The sequence below is a fragment of the Amblyomma americanum genome, chromosome 7, assembly GCF_052857255.1.
Source record: "Amblyomma americanum isolate KBUSLIRL-KWMA chromosome 7, ASM5285725v1, whole genome shotgun sequence".
In the NCBI taxonomy this organism is placed as follows: Eukaryota; Metazoa; Arthropoda; class Arachnida; order Ixodida; family Ixodidae; genus Amblyomma; species Amblyomma americanum.
Genome location: NC_135503.1, coordinates 106,016,994 through 106,032,312, shown reverse-complemented (window position 1 = coordinate 106,032,312; position 15,319 = coordinate 106,016,994). Strand labels below are relative to the sequence as shown.

General features: G+C 47.1%; 1 protein-coding gene across 1 annotated transcript; it reads right to left on the bottom strand.

The window, feature by feature from the left end:
* Positions 1-2,114: 2,114 nt before the first annotated feature.
* LOC144097371 (glutamate receptor ionotropic, delta-2-like) lies at positions 2,115-10,617 on the bottom strand. Its single transcript, XM_077630106.1, has 6 exons — positions 10,547-10,617; positions 9,671-9,829; positions 6,916-7,060; positions 6,369-6,586; positions 5,787-6,070; positions 2,115-2,808 (listed from the first exon to the last, which is right to left on the bottom strand). Exons 2-6 carry the CDS (start codon positions 9,797-9,799, stop codon positions 2,502-2,504), a joined length of 1,083 nt encoding a protein of 360 aa, XP_077486232.1. The 5' UTR covers positions 9,800-9,829; positions 10,547-10,617; the 3' UTR covers positions 2,115-2,501.
* Positions 10,618-15,319: the final 4,702 nt, after the last annotated feature.

Genomic DNA, 15,319 nt, shown 5'->3' with positions numbered 1-15,319 from the left:
AAGTGTTGGCGACTGCTGTAGTAGAATTTAAAAAAATTACACGCAGAATTTTTCGTTACGAATTTTAAATACACGAAGAATGCCAAAATTTATGTACTTGGTTGACAGTTTGATTAAAAACTTAATTTTTACCTGGCTTTCAAGAAGTCTAGTGCGCACAAAATGTGGAACAAAATGATATATGCCTTACAATGGTACTGCTATTAGTGAGCAACATGTTTCTCAACGTGGCCGAAAATGCATGGAAAGTATGGGGCTAACCCTATGCCATTAACGACCAATAGCGGTGCCACATTGCTCCCCTCTTATCCTGAAACCACGCAGCGTAAGCTCATCAAGCGAGGGCGGTGTTAACTGTCCTCGTCCGCAAGATGACGCTGGTTAAGCGTAACGCATCCACTGGTTGTCTTGTCGCGATACAAAAGTTATTGGTAATCAGGCTCAGTTTCCAAATTTGTCACACTTATCAACTTTTTCTTTGATGCTGTTTCACTCAACATTAGTTCAGGCAGTCACTATTGACTACGTTTTCTGTTTTACACAAGCCTTTTCATGCTTTCTAAGTATCCACACGAAAAAGTTTGGGTAAGCTTACGTTGACTACTTACATTGGGTTAGTTTAGGTAAATTGTACGTCATGATTATATACATGGCGCTACTACCCTTGGGCAGCATTGCTGACGTGGCACAGAAACGTCTCTAGACGATGTTTCGACGCTTATCCGCCTCAATATGCTTTGCACCGCGTGTAAACTACTTTTTTAAACCTCGTTGGTTTCATAACGTTGCTTGTAGCTCTGTCCGTCTTCAGTTTAATTGCGCTGTGCTGTCGACTGCCCACATTTAGCATGACTGAGGAGATACTGTGAACCATGTGTACAGGTAATTTGCACAGTTTATCAGTTGCGCGATAGTATCGTTGTATCAAACCCCACAGTGGTGACGGAGATATCGAAGAAAACTGGCTTGGGGGTTTTTGGAAGTGGTTTTGAGATTTCATATTGGCTATCTTAAGCGAGGTAAAATTTGTACCGGCCGCAACGGGAGCACTTGGAACTGAGGAATACAAAACTTTTCTTAAATAAAAAAGGTATAAACTAATGCCATCATTCGCGCTAGCCTATCTAGTTCTTGTGGCCAGTACACTAAAAAGTAGGTAACGAGTCTTACCTGTGGCATGCTTGCAATCGGTAAGCTTTGATGCATATTTCGAATTAGCCTCTAAGCTTAGCTTGGCTGAGACCTACAGAGCTCGACACCACTTAGCGTAATTGCTGCAAAATGCTATGAGTGCCACGGCATTCGAGACAATAAATTGATATAGGCATCGGCAACATTTTCATCCTCTCTGACGAGGATACAAGGAAAGGAGAATTAGTTTTAGACCGCTTGCGTTGCAGGGAAGTTTTCATCTGACTTGGACACAACGTTGACAAGCACAAAGGAATAATATTTGTAGTGCGCATATTACGATACCCATTCTTAGCCATCCCTTTAAGCAACACTTTTAAGCAAACACGATCGACTAAAAGTTAGCTTCTCTAATACCCTTGTCACATGGGCCCCGCAAAGGCCTTTGAGAATCGGGCCCTTATATCCAAAGGCGTAAGGTGCGCATCTACACGGAACAAATGTTGTGCCTTTGCCCCCTAAGGGGCTTGGAGGTGAATACGCCCGTCCGATACATTTGGATCCCAAAAGCGTGGCCTTCGAGAACCTGCGATCGCAGTGCCATCCAACTTCAAAAAGCAAACGCAATAAAGAAATAAATGTACCCAACAATTTATGAAAAATTTTTAAAAAAAACGAAACGTGGGTCTGGCTTTGCTTTTTGTACGGGTGTTTGTATTTTATGCCCATATTTCAAGACAGTGAAAGTGTTGCAACACCCAGTGCCTCTGGTGGACAAGGCAATACACAAAATCTGCTGTTGCTGATGAGAGCAGCTGTTGCAGTTCTTTTAAGGAAGCAAAATAATAAAAGATTGTCTTAGGTCAACGAATGAACAGAATTCCTCACTTTAATTATAAAACACTCACTTCCGCCGGCTTGAGCTCAGCAGCGGGTGTTAAGCCTCAACGACTGTTTCACCTTTGGGCCGCACCATGTAGGAGCGCCGCTGCTCCTTAAAGCTTTCGCTCCTTTGGTGAAGAAAGGTGCCTATGCTGGAAATGCCTTCGTGGAATGCCGTGTGACATGGGTATACGACACCTGAATCTAACTAAGATACAAAGGAAGAGAGTCAAGCATGAAACTTCGAGCACGAATATGGCGTTAATAACCCACGTACAAGCACTGGCCGGAAATAGTCGTGCCAAGGTCTAAACGTATATAGGAAGCTAATCTGCTAGAGATACGCACTCCTACTTTAAGAAAGTTGTCTCCAAAGTCTCTCCTACTATAATGTGCTATTGTTATATCCTAGTGAAAGCTGCAGTATACACGCTTGCAACGAGTAACATCGTTACACAAGTAACATTGTGAATTCTGCTTTAACCATCTTAGTTTTGACTGTCACGCAAGCGCCGGCATTTGTTACGCCTTGCACCGATACGTGCGAGCCTATAGGAACGTCCTCTCGCCCACCCGTGGAAGCACACTTCGGCCAAGAACACGCACAGGGAGATCGCTGCCATTATAGCCCACAGAGAGAACACGGCGGCCATGTCGTCGTAGCGGAGCACCTTGAAGGACAGCTCGTTGGCTTGCGAGGTGCCGGCTCCTTGCATAGCTTGGCAGCGGTGCCAGTCTTCGACGCCGTCGTTGTACCACTTGAGGTGCAGTCCTGACTCCATGATGGCTCTCATCCTGCCGAACAAAGAAAGTCACAAAAGTACGGATAGGGCAAAATAAAGGAGAACTAAGTCAAGACTGCACGAAACTTGAAGCCATCTCACTGGCACAGGCACGGAAATTCAAATTTGTTGGCGGAGTGAACCTTTTATTTGAAGAAAAATCCACTCTGAATTAAGTGTGAAGTGCAGTTAAGAGTATTAGCGTTTACTCTACGATGTACAATCGCATAATTTTTTTTTTGTGCTGCATTGTGGGAAGCATAAACAAGTACAATTTCTCTTTGCTTCAGGATTCGCATCCCCTCTCGGTAATCTATGACTTGCGCGCTCCTGTTTCGGAGTGATACCACGATAACGCCTTCAAACCGTACCAGTTGTATAAGGAGCAGCATGCGGCGAATTGAGCCGTAATTCTGGCCACCTGGGATATTTACGAGCACTGAAATTTCACCCAACATACGTTTAACAATTTTTTTGTTGCCCAAGTGCACTCGTGCAAGGAGTATTTAAGGCACACAACGTAATCTACCGCCAAGCCTTGCCTATTGGGTTCCAGAAACTGTGCAGAGAAGGTAACATTGGAGGTGACTTTTAATTCAACACACAACAACAAACAAATATCTGACAGCATTGTACTGCACTACGTTTGACTTGACACTTGCATTTTAGTAAGGATGTTGTTTCAATTGATTTGCAACTTAATGACATTTGTTGTTTGCGCAATCCATCAAGTTTACTATAGGTCTAGTACAAACTGTGCTGGTCCGTTTTCCTTTCTTCACAAATGTGAGCTCCAGTTAAAATTGTTAGATTTAGGACCTCCTCTAGTAGTGTTTGGGCGTTCGGGTAGGGTTATATATATTTAATAAACTATGAACTTTATATTTACATAGTTTGCACTTAGGGTGCAAATTGAGCAAGCCCTGACCGTACAGCTAAAAGATTTCTTTGGGGCATAATAAAAAAAATTGTCAAGTATAACACATTCCTACAATACATATAGGGCATAAGTTGGATAAAGCATGGCTGTCCCAGATAATCTACCGCGAGTTTATGCTCTTATTGAAGCGTACAGCAGATGCCCTGAGGCTTAATAGTGTGCGATCGTTTTGAAGTGATCCAGAAAATTTCTCATAAATATGGATCAATATACTTTCCAAAGCCTTTATTTTGTCATTTTATATCAGCTACCTTTATGATCCCATTGTTTGATTTTAGTAATGACAGAAAAAATTTAAGTACTTTACAGCTGCATGACTGCGAATCAGTTTATAACGCTTTTTTGCACCAACTGCATTGGTGGCATGCTCTGTATGTGCAGTCTGCATAAATTTATAAGCATTTATAAATCAAACACATTCTCATATCCATGCGAGTTAAATGCCATAGACCCGGACTTTTCTGATCGGGAATGCCGCATTTGTAGCGAGATCTCTAATTAATATAATTTGGTCCAGGTATGTCAGGTCAATGCCAAATTAATGCGCATTTGCCAGCAGACAACTGAGTGACGGTAAGCAGCTTTCACCAGCTCTAGGTATAAGACTACGTTCCGCTTTTCAATCGAGCAAGGGTGGCAGTATCAAGGGTGGCAGCAAGAAAGGATTCCTACCGTTGAGGGACTGCTCTTATTTCTTTGCTTAAAAATAAAGTCGTTAGCATTAACACTCACTCCACTGCTGGCGCTGCGTACTTGTAGTAAAAGGCATATTTCAAATTCCACCCCCCACCCCATTCTTTCTTGAGATGCTGGAACAATGAATGAAGGGGATCCTTTGATTTACCTTCGGGAAAAAATATTTTATTACCCAATTCAAGAAATCTTGTTTCGCTCATGCTAGCTTGGATTACAATATACATAGCTGCAAATGCCAGGTGCTCATGTCTCGGGGAAATGTCATCCCCCCCTCCCCCCAAGCTCATTTTATTTGGCGTAGCTTGATGATGTGGAGGGATGGTAGCCGTATCTCTATTCCACGATCATTTCGATATCTGAATGATATAATCGTCACTGCCACTTTCTCGGCTGTAATGCTCGATTTGTTGCATGTTTCCGAGCCGCCAACTCTCAACATCCATACTGACTGAACGCCGCGAGACGTGCAACATCACACACGCCTCCGGCACGGGCGGCATCTGGCGCGCACGCAGAAAACCAACAAAAGATTGGAGGGGTCACTTAACTCCACCTTAAGGTCATGACGCGTTACCGTAATGGGTTAATTCTCATATATACAGAAGGGCATTCTTTACTTTACCTTGTCCTCCCGCATCTCGTACCGCGAGGGTGCAGCGGTTAAGCGATGCGCCACTACCCCGAGAAGGCAGGTGTTCCCAGCGGTGGGCCTTGTGCGGCCCAGATTGCGCTTCACGAGAAATCATTAATTTAACTTCCACCTGCCACGGTGAGCAGTTTGCTCATTATCCGCTTGGCAGGTTGCGATGGCGCCGCATGGTCATGTGACCAAGGTGGACCACCTGCCTACTAAGTTACTGTCTGGGGACCACCTGCCAGAGCTATTATGCCCATGATTTTGCGATCACAACGCCGACGCAGGATCTTCTGGTGAACGGGTCTTTAACGCCAAACGTGCAAAAAGGTGTGGAATAAAGAGTGCAAGTTTAGATAATAGCACTTTCTGACTCCAGTTTCAGCGATTTCACCGAGATTCACATTTTAATGCAGTGACCGTTAAAAAATTGGAACAGCGCCAGGCAGGCTAGCCGAGGCAACGATCATTGCGGCCAAAGTGCGAATATTTCGTGTCTGGCAGCGGCCGAGGACGAGTTGTCCAGTGAATGGCAAATGCCTTTGTCGCTCGGCACTAACGGACGGCATGCACACAGTTCCTGACATTGGCTCGAGCAGGGCTACCTCCTAAAACGATGAGAAAAGTGTTGTTCCGCTGAAGAAGAGCGAAAGAAACGAAAATCCCATGAATCTGCATTGGCAAATGGCTGAAAACGTATTTAGGAAAAATGAAAACGCACTTGCCGTGAATCCTGCGCACGAGACTTGGCTTCATACCCTGGGCGTGGGCGACGGTTAAAAAGCGTGTGAAGAGGAGTTCCGGTGCAACGTACAATCTCCCTCCAGTGAGCCGGCATTGCTTGGCCAGCATATGCATGCTGACATCCTGGTCACTGATAATGACAGCTCGGCCGCTGTACAATTGTTGCATGGCCACTTGAGAGTACATTTCGGAGATGGACGCGAAACCACCATGGCGATAAACCTGGCGGGTCAGTGCTCGCAAAGATGGCCTTGTAGACGTCTGCGCGACAGGAGTGCAGAAATTAGTCAAGTGCTTTCATTCCAGGGAGCAACGATCCCTAAAAGAAACAGTCGTTTAGCACGAGGTACAACAGCTGTGTAGAAATGGTGCGGATAGTATGAGGCAGGTATGTTTTTTTATGAAAAGAAATTTTGGAATAAATTTTGGGGAACACTGCATGGCCAGCATATGACGCGCAAACGCTATGGCAAACCCTTTTAAAACACGCACCATGTCGTGAGTGAGAATGATCCTTGCCACTGGCACCTGCTCGCCAACTTTCAGAAATGTGGCTCACCCGAACGTATGCCTCAAACCCGGTGTCCTTCCATATGAGCGGCCGTATCTCAGGTCGGAACGTAATCTCTTCCGCGGATCGGAATCGTGGTGGCTCGCTCTTGATGGCCATACTAGCTTTAAGCTGGCCAGCGAATCCGTTGGTGAGGACCAGAACCGTGAGCCACCACAATGAGAAGAGCAGCCTTCCAGCGTGGCTCTTTGTGGGTGCAGTGTGGCCTGCAGGGGAAAAGTCGGAAACCGGTGAAGTGGGTTCTAAATGATGATTTGGCAAACATTTGCGCCATGTAAAATCAGCGATGTAACGAAATGATTTGTCGAATGAAGAAATAAATTTCATAAAAGACAGCTAGCAAAACCGGGCCTTAAAAGCAGCACTTTCAGTGATCATTTTATCGTGCCGATCTAATTGGTTAAATGGCTGAATGAAAACAAGAGAAGAAATGATGACGCAAAACACCTTTATATGTCTTCTTTAAATGAAAAACTAAGCCACCGCTTCAGAAAAAGTCCTCACTGTAAGCCCGAGTAAATCCGCACTTACATACCTTCGTAGGAGAAGGAGCGAAGAATGTCCCATGTATTGTCGTATACTTCCAGGGCAAAAGAGTTTCCGTTGCGACGCCTCCGCTTTTCGATAAACGCCAGGGCCACAGAAACCAGTGGGATGCAGGCGACAAGGCCTGCCCATACCTGAACGCGGCAGCACGAGAGTGAAGCGTGAAAATCGTAAAAGTGTCCAGGATATATTATTGAACACCGATAGTGTACACCGATCACCGAGTCCTTACTTCGCAAGCAATAACGTCTTTCCTAGTTGCTTCTTTCCTGGCGCGATACAGCTATCGAATGAACTGCCTGCTCATTTTCTACATGCTACCAATGTGAAAATCTTTCAAACAAGTCTTCGCCAGTATTTTAATGGGAACTAACCTGTTCTGTAGGTGCCACATTGAAGCATTTGTGCCTGTTTTTTGCTTTCTGTGTCATTAGCTCCAGTGTAACAGTATTTGAATGTTGTGTTTGCAAAAATATAACTTTAAATAATCGTCGTTATAATGTTTCATGTTCGAAGTTTCGGGTTTATTAGGGCTTTTGTCGAACTGTTTCTCTTTCCTCTCCGCCACTATCCTCAAACGATGGTTAACACTATGACTAAATAAATAAATAAGAAAGGCGACTCTTAGGCAACTTTATCGCATTCTCAAATTTGGCACAAGAAATTAGGTGTAATATGTAAGCCGCATACCTTGTGCCCTATAGCACAAAGACCTTGAAGGTTTTCCGGAATGGTGTACTCTGCACGAAGTGCTTCTTGGTTTCATTTCAGTTCCAAAGTTTGAAACGATTGGTATTACTGAATCTCAAACGGGTGTTTTTCGCAACGAAACAATAAGTGAAGGAAATAGTGTTCAATTCTTTGTCTCGCACTATTGCAAGGTCCAAAGTCCAATTAACCCGCCTCTGATGGTTATAATCTTACTGTGTTCTGATCCAGATACCGCGGTTGCGTGTCTTTTCCACCCACAGGGGGAGGGGTGGGGGGCGGTGCGCAGACTGTATTATGAAAGCATGTAGTCGAGGCCAGTCTTAAACTACCCACTAAAGCGTCAACGCGTGAAATAGATGAGCAAAAATACATTTTAATACGTTAGCAATACAAGTCGCGAGCATCCACCGTCGTAGGCGTATATAAAGTTGTGTATAGAGATGGCACATGCAACGATTGCTGGGTGGCAAAGTGGACATAGGAAAATCCCCTATGCCCTATTAGGGGCAGTGACGGAGAGGCCGGAAGGCGGTTGCCCAAGGAAACGGGATTTGAATGTGCACGATTCTATCCGAAGCCATGCACCCTGGAAAGCTGAGCACCTGGCCTGTGGTTGCTTGTATCCACTGAACTCCACGGGAGCTCGAACCTACAACCTCCCAAAGCCAAAGCGGGTGGTCTGCCTCGAGGCCACGGCAGCAGTCGGAAAAACAAGCAGACCGCCCAGGATTTATGTGTAACTTCGCAGCGGCGCAGTGTCACTTCACAACACACATTAAGCATCATGTTATATGTAGGGTGTAGTTGGGGCCGTGAGCATCGCCGGTAATCAACCCGGGTGACTCCCACCCGCCGGCTTTGCTTCTTGGATATGTAATTCAGGCCTTCTTATTTCTCACGAGCTATGGCGTGAAATGCTAATGGTCAATGTGGACTTGGTCGTATGGTAAGTGCGCACTTTCCTGTGATGAAAGCAATTCATACTTTAAGATCTACTACCTCAGGGGCTTGACATGCTCAGTGATCGCCTTGTGTGTATGTCAACAAATATTGAAAGTGCCCTCCACTGCACCAAAGTTTTCTATTTTTATTTACACTCTGCTCGCCTGAAAAGTGCTATTTAAATTTTCATTTTACTGGTCGGCGTCTCTGTTTTTTGAAATTGTTAGTTGTATTGCCGTGCAGAAATGTCGCAATCCCATTCTCTTTGAGTTGATTGCTCAAAAATTCAAGTACCACCTTTTTACTCTGAAGAATGCTCTTTAATTCGATAGTTGCGGTTGAGGCAATGGCGCATATTTCGGAGAAACGTTGTTCACTCTGTGCAGTTAAGGAATGCGTTTTTTTAATTTTCTTAACGATGCACTCTTCACTAAATCAACTTTTCCTATTTCTTTTTGAATCTTGTTTCTATCGCACGTTAAAAACCTTCATATATGCCAATTGTACATTTAATAAACGTGCGGCGACTTACTCTGCGCACATTTCCGCGCAGCCTCTGCCTAGTTATCATCCGGCCCAGCTTAACACGGCCACGCGCTGGACTGCGTTACTGATAAAGCACAGCGCCACCGCTGCGTCACCCGAGACACGCGTCACCAACGGCGGCTACAAAAACAGGCTGCCCGGCTGGGAAGGGCGGCTGTTTTCCTTCCGCTACCGATACGAGCGTAGCGTGGGTTTGCTCGTCCGCTGCCCTCGTTAATAAACAGTTATGTTTTATGTTGGGAATCGTCCTTCGACAGAATGACATCCCACAAACGCTTTTGCTTTTTTCACTGTCGCTGCTTCAGGCAACCTTCTAAATATCTAGCCTTGTAATCTTTTGTCCCAATCCGCGGAATTTATTTAGCTTTTTCTTTAAACGAAAGATGTGTACATGATTATATTTTAATCTATCTGAGCTTACTGCGCACCACGGATGTCAAGAAGGGATTGCTCTACCAACATACGGACACATATTGTAGTAGTTCCATGCTTCATTCCCTCTAGCAGTTTTTCACGGTTCCTCAAAGGCATGGCGTGTTACGTACCTCCCAATCGAAGACAAAGAAGTAGCTGAATGCGTTGACGGAAGCTTCTTCGGCGACGGCGATGAGGGCGCATTGGCTGGTGTACATGACGGGCGTGTAAGTAGCCACTTGGGCCCGGTCGTAGCGCATGATCACCGGGGCGGCAGCCAGATCTGCTGCCTGCCCATTGAGAACCAAAAATATGAGAGAGAACAGATGATGGTTTCTGCTTATCTTCTGGTGTTTAAAAATATTTCTCAATGTCTATTAATAATCGCCAACTGCTCGGTAGGGCGTAGTTTACAACAATTTCTTTAAATTCATGTGTATCTTCATTTAAGATTTGTTTCAGAGTTCTAAAGCGATTATTCGTAATCACACATTTGCTAAGATGTTTCTTTATTTTTAGCTTGGTAAGCCTGAAGAAACTTTTATTACGATGATGTCTGGAAGAGCGACGTGTATGCTGGTACGGTTTTTTACGGTCATTACTGTTGCTTTGAAAAGTTTGTGCGGTTCACACAACCTCTGCTACAGTTATGCACATTGCTGTTGCGTTGACCAATTCTGCTGGGGAAATTTCTTTTGACCAGTACTGCTTCACAGAGGTATCGCAGTAGAACACATTCTGGGGAAAGTTCGTGCATAGACTAAGTCCTCGCACGTGTCGTTTACCCGTTTTTGTATTGTTTTTATCTCTCCTTCAACCACGCCTTACTCTTGGCTATATAATAAGCCGCGCCTGAATTCAATAAACTGTAGCAAGTAGCACGTTTCTTGTGTTATTCTTTCTGTGTGCTGTCTTTTTTGTTCGCTCCATCTACTTATGTTTCGCAAAGGACTGAGCTACCATCTCCGTCAAAGCTGCACAGCAGGACGTGACACAATGTTGCTCACCCCTGTTTGCAAGAGCCCAATGATGCCGTTGTAGGAACCATTTGCCAGGCGCACGCCAAATGTTCTTCTGGGGTCATACATGATCTCGTAGCTACCAAGAAAGAGGCAGAAACGCGTCACGATGCGTATCATGTTTCGGGAAAGCAGGTGCAAACACTGACGCGATAAAAAAAAAGTTTAAGTGCAGCAAACAGCGAGTTTTTCTCTATTTGTGTTAGTTCTTATTTATGGAAGAACTCAATGCGCATATAAGCGAAATTTTTTCTCACGCATAAGGTGTCAGGCGAAACGAGGTACAAACGCCGCTCTCCTATTACCGTGTGCATTGCAATTATTCTTGCGTGGCTTCTGCTTGTTTATCCGCTATACGGTGTCATAGGTGAATGCAGAAGCTTTGGGTGATAAATTAAGCGGCCAAGATTTTCTCGAGCAACCATTTCCTAGATGCACCATCGCCAACATAATCGGCTGAGGCAAAAAAAAAACCGGTTACGTAGGTCTCTGTCACTCGCCAACCTTCTAGAATTACAATATAACCAGTTTGTTGTGAGCCTGCGTTCCTGATTTACTTCATGCGAATGCAATAAACAATTAGGTCATGGATCTCGCCAGCAATGTCTAGAGGAAGCTACGACATAACGAGGTAAAACATTGATGGCGGCGATCTGATACGTGTCGTCACGAGCATGGCCAACGAGAGGAATGGTCCTGACAGCCAGGTCGGCAGGTGGTAAAGGTAGACAGCGTAGACTTGATGGGACGCTGCATGGTCAAAAGGAGCATTTCGTGTGTGCCGATGGATAACATTGCGGGTCCAAATTGAGCAACTTGTCGCCATGATACGGAGAGTGCGGGATCGTATACTTGTGGATGTGAGCGTGTCGGTTTCGCATGAAGTAAATCACGAACGGTCAATAAGCAGGTTCTATTAGAAGTTAGAAAAGCTGCTAGGAGACATGGCCACTGTTACGTCTCGCCTACCTACGACGCGCGGTATAGCCGGCGCGGATGCAACGGACGCCGCGGCTTCGTTCATCGCGGCCGCAACGCCTCCCGCCAAGCGCGTCCAGGCATGTTTCAGTGCCACGTGTCGTCGTGCGTGCGTGTGTGTGTGTGTGCATGTTTTGCCCACGCTTGCCAAAGCGCGGCAGCCGGGGAGAGGAGCTCCTCAACTGGGAGGCGAGGAGGTCTGACCGGCGCCGGCCTGGCGGACGCGCCCGTCACGCCTGAACATGTTCAAGCGTCGCCGTATCGGATGACTCTTCCCAAGCCGTTCCCTCTTGCCCTCGACTCCGTGGGTATAAAGCGAGCTGCCCCGGACGCCAAGGAGAGCCTTCGATTTCGCCCTTCGAGTAACGTGGTCGCCCTGACCGGCTGCTCTTTTGAGATGCCAGAATAAACAAGTTGTTCTGTTGCCAGTCGACTCATCCTTTGCCGGGACCTTCGGATGTTTCCAGCTTTGCCCCAGGCCGCCAGGCCAACGCTACCCTTGGGGCTTGCAACCCAAATGCAACAACTGGTTGCCAGCGGTGAGATCCCGACAACGGAGGCCAGCAGCGAAGATATGCGTTCAACTGTATGCTGAGCAGCACAACGACCATCCGGGAGCAGTGCAACGAGCCCTGTGTGATGACTGGTTGCCTGCAGCGGAACGACTGCGCTGAATTCTTGGCTGCGAGGTTTGGTGAGTGCGGGACTTTCTTCTTCTGAGTTTTGCCAGGCTTTTGTTAGTGTCAGAAACAGAGCTGGTAATTGTGGTTGTCGTTGCTGCCGGGTTAGTTTGCGGCAAGACAATAGTAGGCAGTAGAGAAAGCAGCATTCGGAGCAGCCATGGATTTGAAGTCGTTGCGCAAACCGAAATTGCTGGAGCTTGCAAGAGAGTTGGGTCTTGATGTCTCAGACAAACTCAGAAAACCAGAACTGCTAAGGGCGATTCTTGAGTTGGAGGCTGAGGATGACGAGCTGTCGGAATGCCTTGAGACCATTGAGGAGAGGGAACAAAAAGAGAAAGAGGAGCGCGAACGTAAAGAACAAAAAGAGAAAGACGAGCGCGAACGTAAAGAACAAAAAGAGAAAGAGGAGCGAGAACGTAAAGAACAAAAAGAGAAAGAGAAAGAAGAGCGCGACCGTCGACACGCTTTGGAAATGAAGCGTCTCGAGGTAGAGATGGAACGCGCTCGTAATGGAAGTCAGGCACACGGTGCAGGAGAACGGGTATCGTTCAAAATGACTGACCTGATGCGGCCGTTTAAGCTTGGAGAGGACATTGGTTTGTTCCTGGTTAACTTTGAGCGAACGTGCGAGAAGCAGGGGTTCTCTCGGGAAACGTGGCCACAGCGCTTGCTCACTTTGTTACCCGCCGAGGCGGCCGACGTAGTCGCTCGCTTGAAGAGAGAGGAGGCAGAGGATTTCGACCAAGTGAAATCAAGTCTGCTAAAAAAGTACAGGCTGTCAGCGGAGGCGTTCCGTCGGAAGTTTCGGGAAAATGAAAAAGGCAGAAATGAGTCATATACAGAGTTTGCCTACAGGCTTATGTCAAACATGCAGGAGTGGCTCAAAGAAGAGAAAGCGTTTGGTGACCACGAGAAAATTCTGCAGTGTTTCGGGCTGGAACAGTTTTATAGTCGGTTACCTGAGAACGTGCGGTACTGGGTCTTGGATAGGCCAGACGTTAGTACAGTGGCTAAAGCCACCGAGCTAGCCGAGGAGTTTGTGACGCGTCGGGCTCGCGGAGCTAAGGACGGTCAAAAGGGTGAATTTGGCTCCAAGTCTGAGAGGCCGAAGTTCACACCCATGAGAGCAAGGGGGGACACACGTAGTGCGGATGCGAGTGAAAGCAGTCCGACCGAACGTAAGGAGACGGCGGCAGCCGAAGCCGAACGCAGAAAGCGGTTCGAGGCGAGGCAAGCGCGCGTGTGTTATACGTGCCAGAAGCCGGGTCACTTTTCGGCGCAGTGTCCAGAAACAAAAACAAAAGTCGTTTTTTTGTCATTATGCAGCACTGACGAGAACATGAAGCTTCTCGAGCCTTACATGCGAGACTTCCTCGTGAACGGGAAAGAGTGCCGAGTGCTTCGTGATTCCGCAGCTACAATGGATGTAGTTCACCCCTCTTACGTAGAACCCGATATGTTCACGGGCGAGTGCGCATGGATCAAGCAAGCCGTGGAAGCTCACAGCGTGTGTCTGCCCGTAGCAAAAGTGCTCATTGAAGGACCTTTCGGAGCAATTGAGACGGAGGCAGCAGTGTCATCTATGCTGCCCCCCCAGTACCCGTACCTATTTTCGAACCGGTCCGATCACCTCCTGCGCGAGAAGGGTCTTTTGTTTGGTGAGGCTAGCGTTCAGGCCTTAACCAGACCGAGAGTTCGGGAGCTCGCTGCAAAGGCGGTAGTTGCGGGGCCGACGTTGTCGAACAATGAAAAAGGGTCGGAGGCGCAGCAAGCTGATATTCCAGGCACGTCCGAACTGGATAAAATTGAGCCTGTAGCGTTGAAGGCACCAGGTACTGGAGAGGAAATGCCCGACGCGGGAAAGTTAGAAGAGCTTCCAGTCGAGCTTCCGGGAATAGGCTCAGTGACGAACAGGGAAGACACTGATCAGGTCATTAGTGACTTAATCATTAAAGCACCGCTGTCGGCTGAGCAGAAATCCGAACTACACCAACTCTTACAAGAGTTTCAAGGTCAGTTCTCTGAGAGGCCTGGTAGGACTTCTGTCCTTACTCATAATATAGAACTTACCTCGCCAGAGCCAGTACGATCCAAGGCGTACCGGGTGTCACCCCGCCAGCGCGATATTATTAGGGCTGAGGTAAAGAAAATGCTACAGCTCGGTGTTATTGAGGCGGGTGAGAGTGATTATACCTCCCCTTTGATTTTAGTTGAGGTACCGGGCAAGGAACCTCGTCCTTGCGTCGACTACCGCAGGCTTAATTCCATTACTAAGGATCAAATTTATCCGATCCCTAACATCGAGGAGCGCCTTGAGAAAGTTAGTAGCGCTCAGTTTATTTCCACCCTAGATCTTGTCAGGGGTTATGGGCAGGTTCCACTTACAGAAGAGGCTAGTAGGTATGCGGCGTTCATTTCACCAATGGGAACATTCCGTCCTAAAGTTTTGAGTTTTGGTTTGAAGAACGCGCCATACTGCTTTTCAAGCCTCATGGACAAAGTGTTGCGGGGACAGGAAGAATTCGCTTTACCGTATTTAGACGACGTAGCGATATTCTCCGCCTCCTGGTCTGAGCATATGGCACACTTGCGGGCAGTGCTAACCCGCCTGCGCGAAGCGGGCTTGACAGTCAAGGCTCCCAAGTGCCAATTAGCACAGGCCGAGGTTGTCTACCTCGGTCACGTGATTGGACAGGGTCGTCGCCGCCCCTCTGAAATAAAGGTGGCCGCTGTGCGAGACTTCCCGCAACCGCGCACGAAGACCAATATTCGGTCGTTCTTGGGTGTCGCCGGCTACTATCAGAGGTACATCCCCAGGTACTCCGATATCGCGGCTCCCCTGACGGATGCTCTAAGAAAAACAGAGCCCCAAACAGTCGTCTGGAGCGAGACAAAGGAGAGAGCTTTTAGCGCCCTAAAGAGCGCCCTAACAAGCCAGCCTGTGCTACGATCGCCAGACCATACCAAAGGGTTCGTTGTTCAGTGCGATGCTAGTGAGCGAGGCATGGGCGTTGTACTGTGCCAAAGGGACAATGGAGAAGTGGAACACCCCGTCCTGTATGCTAGTCGTAAGCTGACCTGTCGTGAGCAGGCGTACAGC

Bases quoted from the DNA above. Each gene is read 5' to 3' on its own strand.
- LOC144097371 (XM_077630106.1), bottom strand. From the start codon at position 9,799: ATGCGCTACGACCGGGCCCAAGTGGCTACTTACACGCCCGTCATGTAC. The intron at 6,071-6,368 runs GTGAGCCACATT...CCTGTCGCGCAG, and splicing joins GGTTTGAGGCATACGTTCGG to ACGTCTACAAGGCCATCTTT. The intron at 2,809-5,786 runs GTGCGTTTTCAT...TTTGTTCGGCAG, and splicing joins GTGCGCAGGATTCACGGCAA to GATGAGAGCCATCATGGAGT.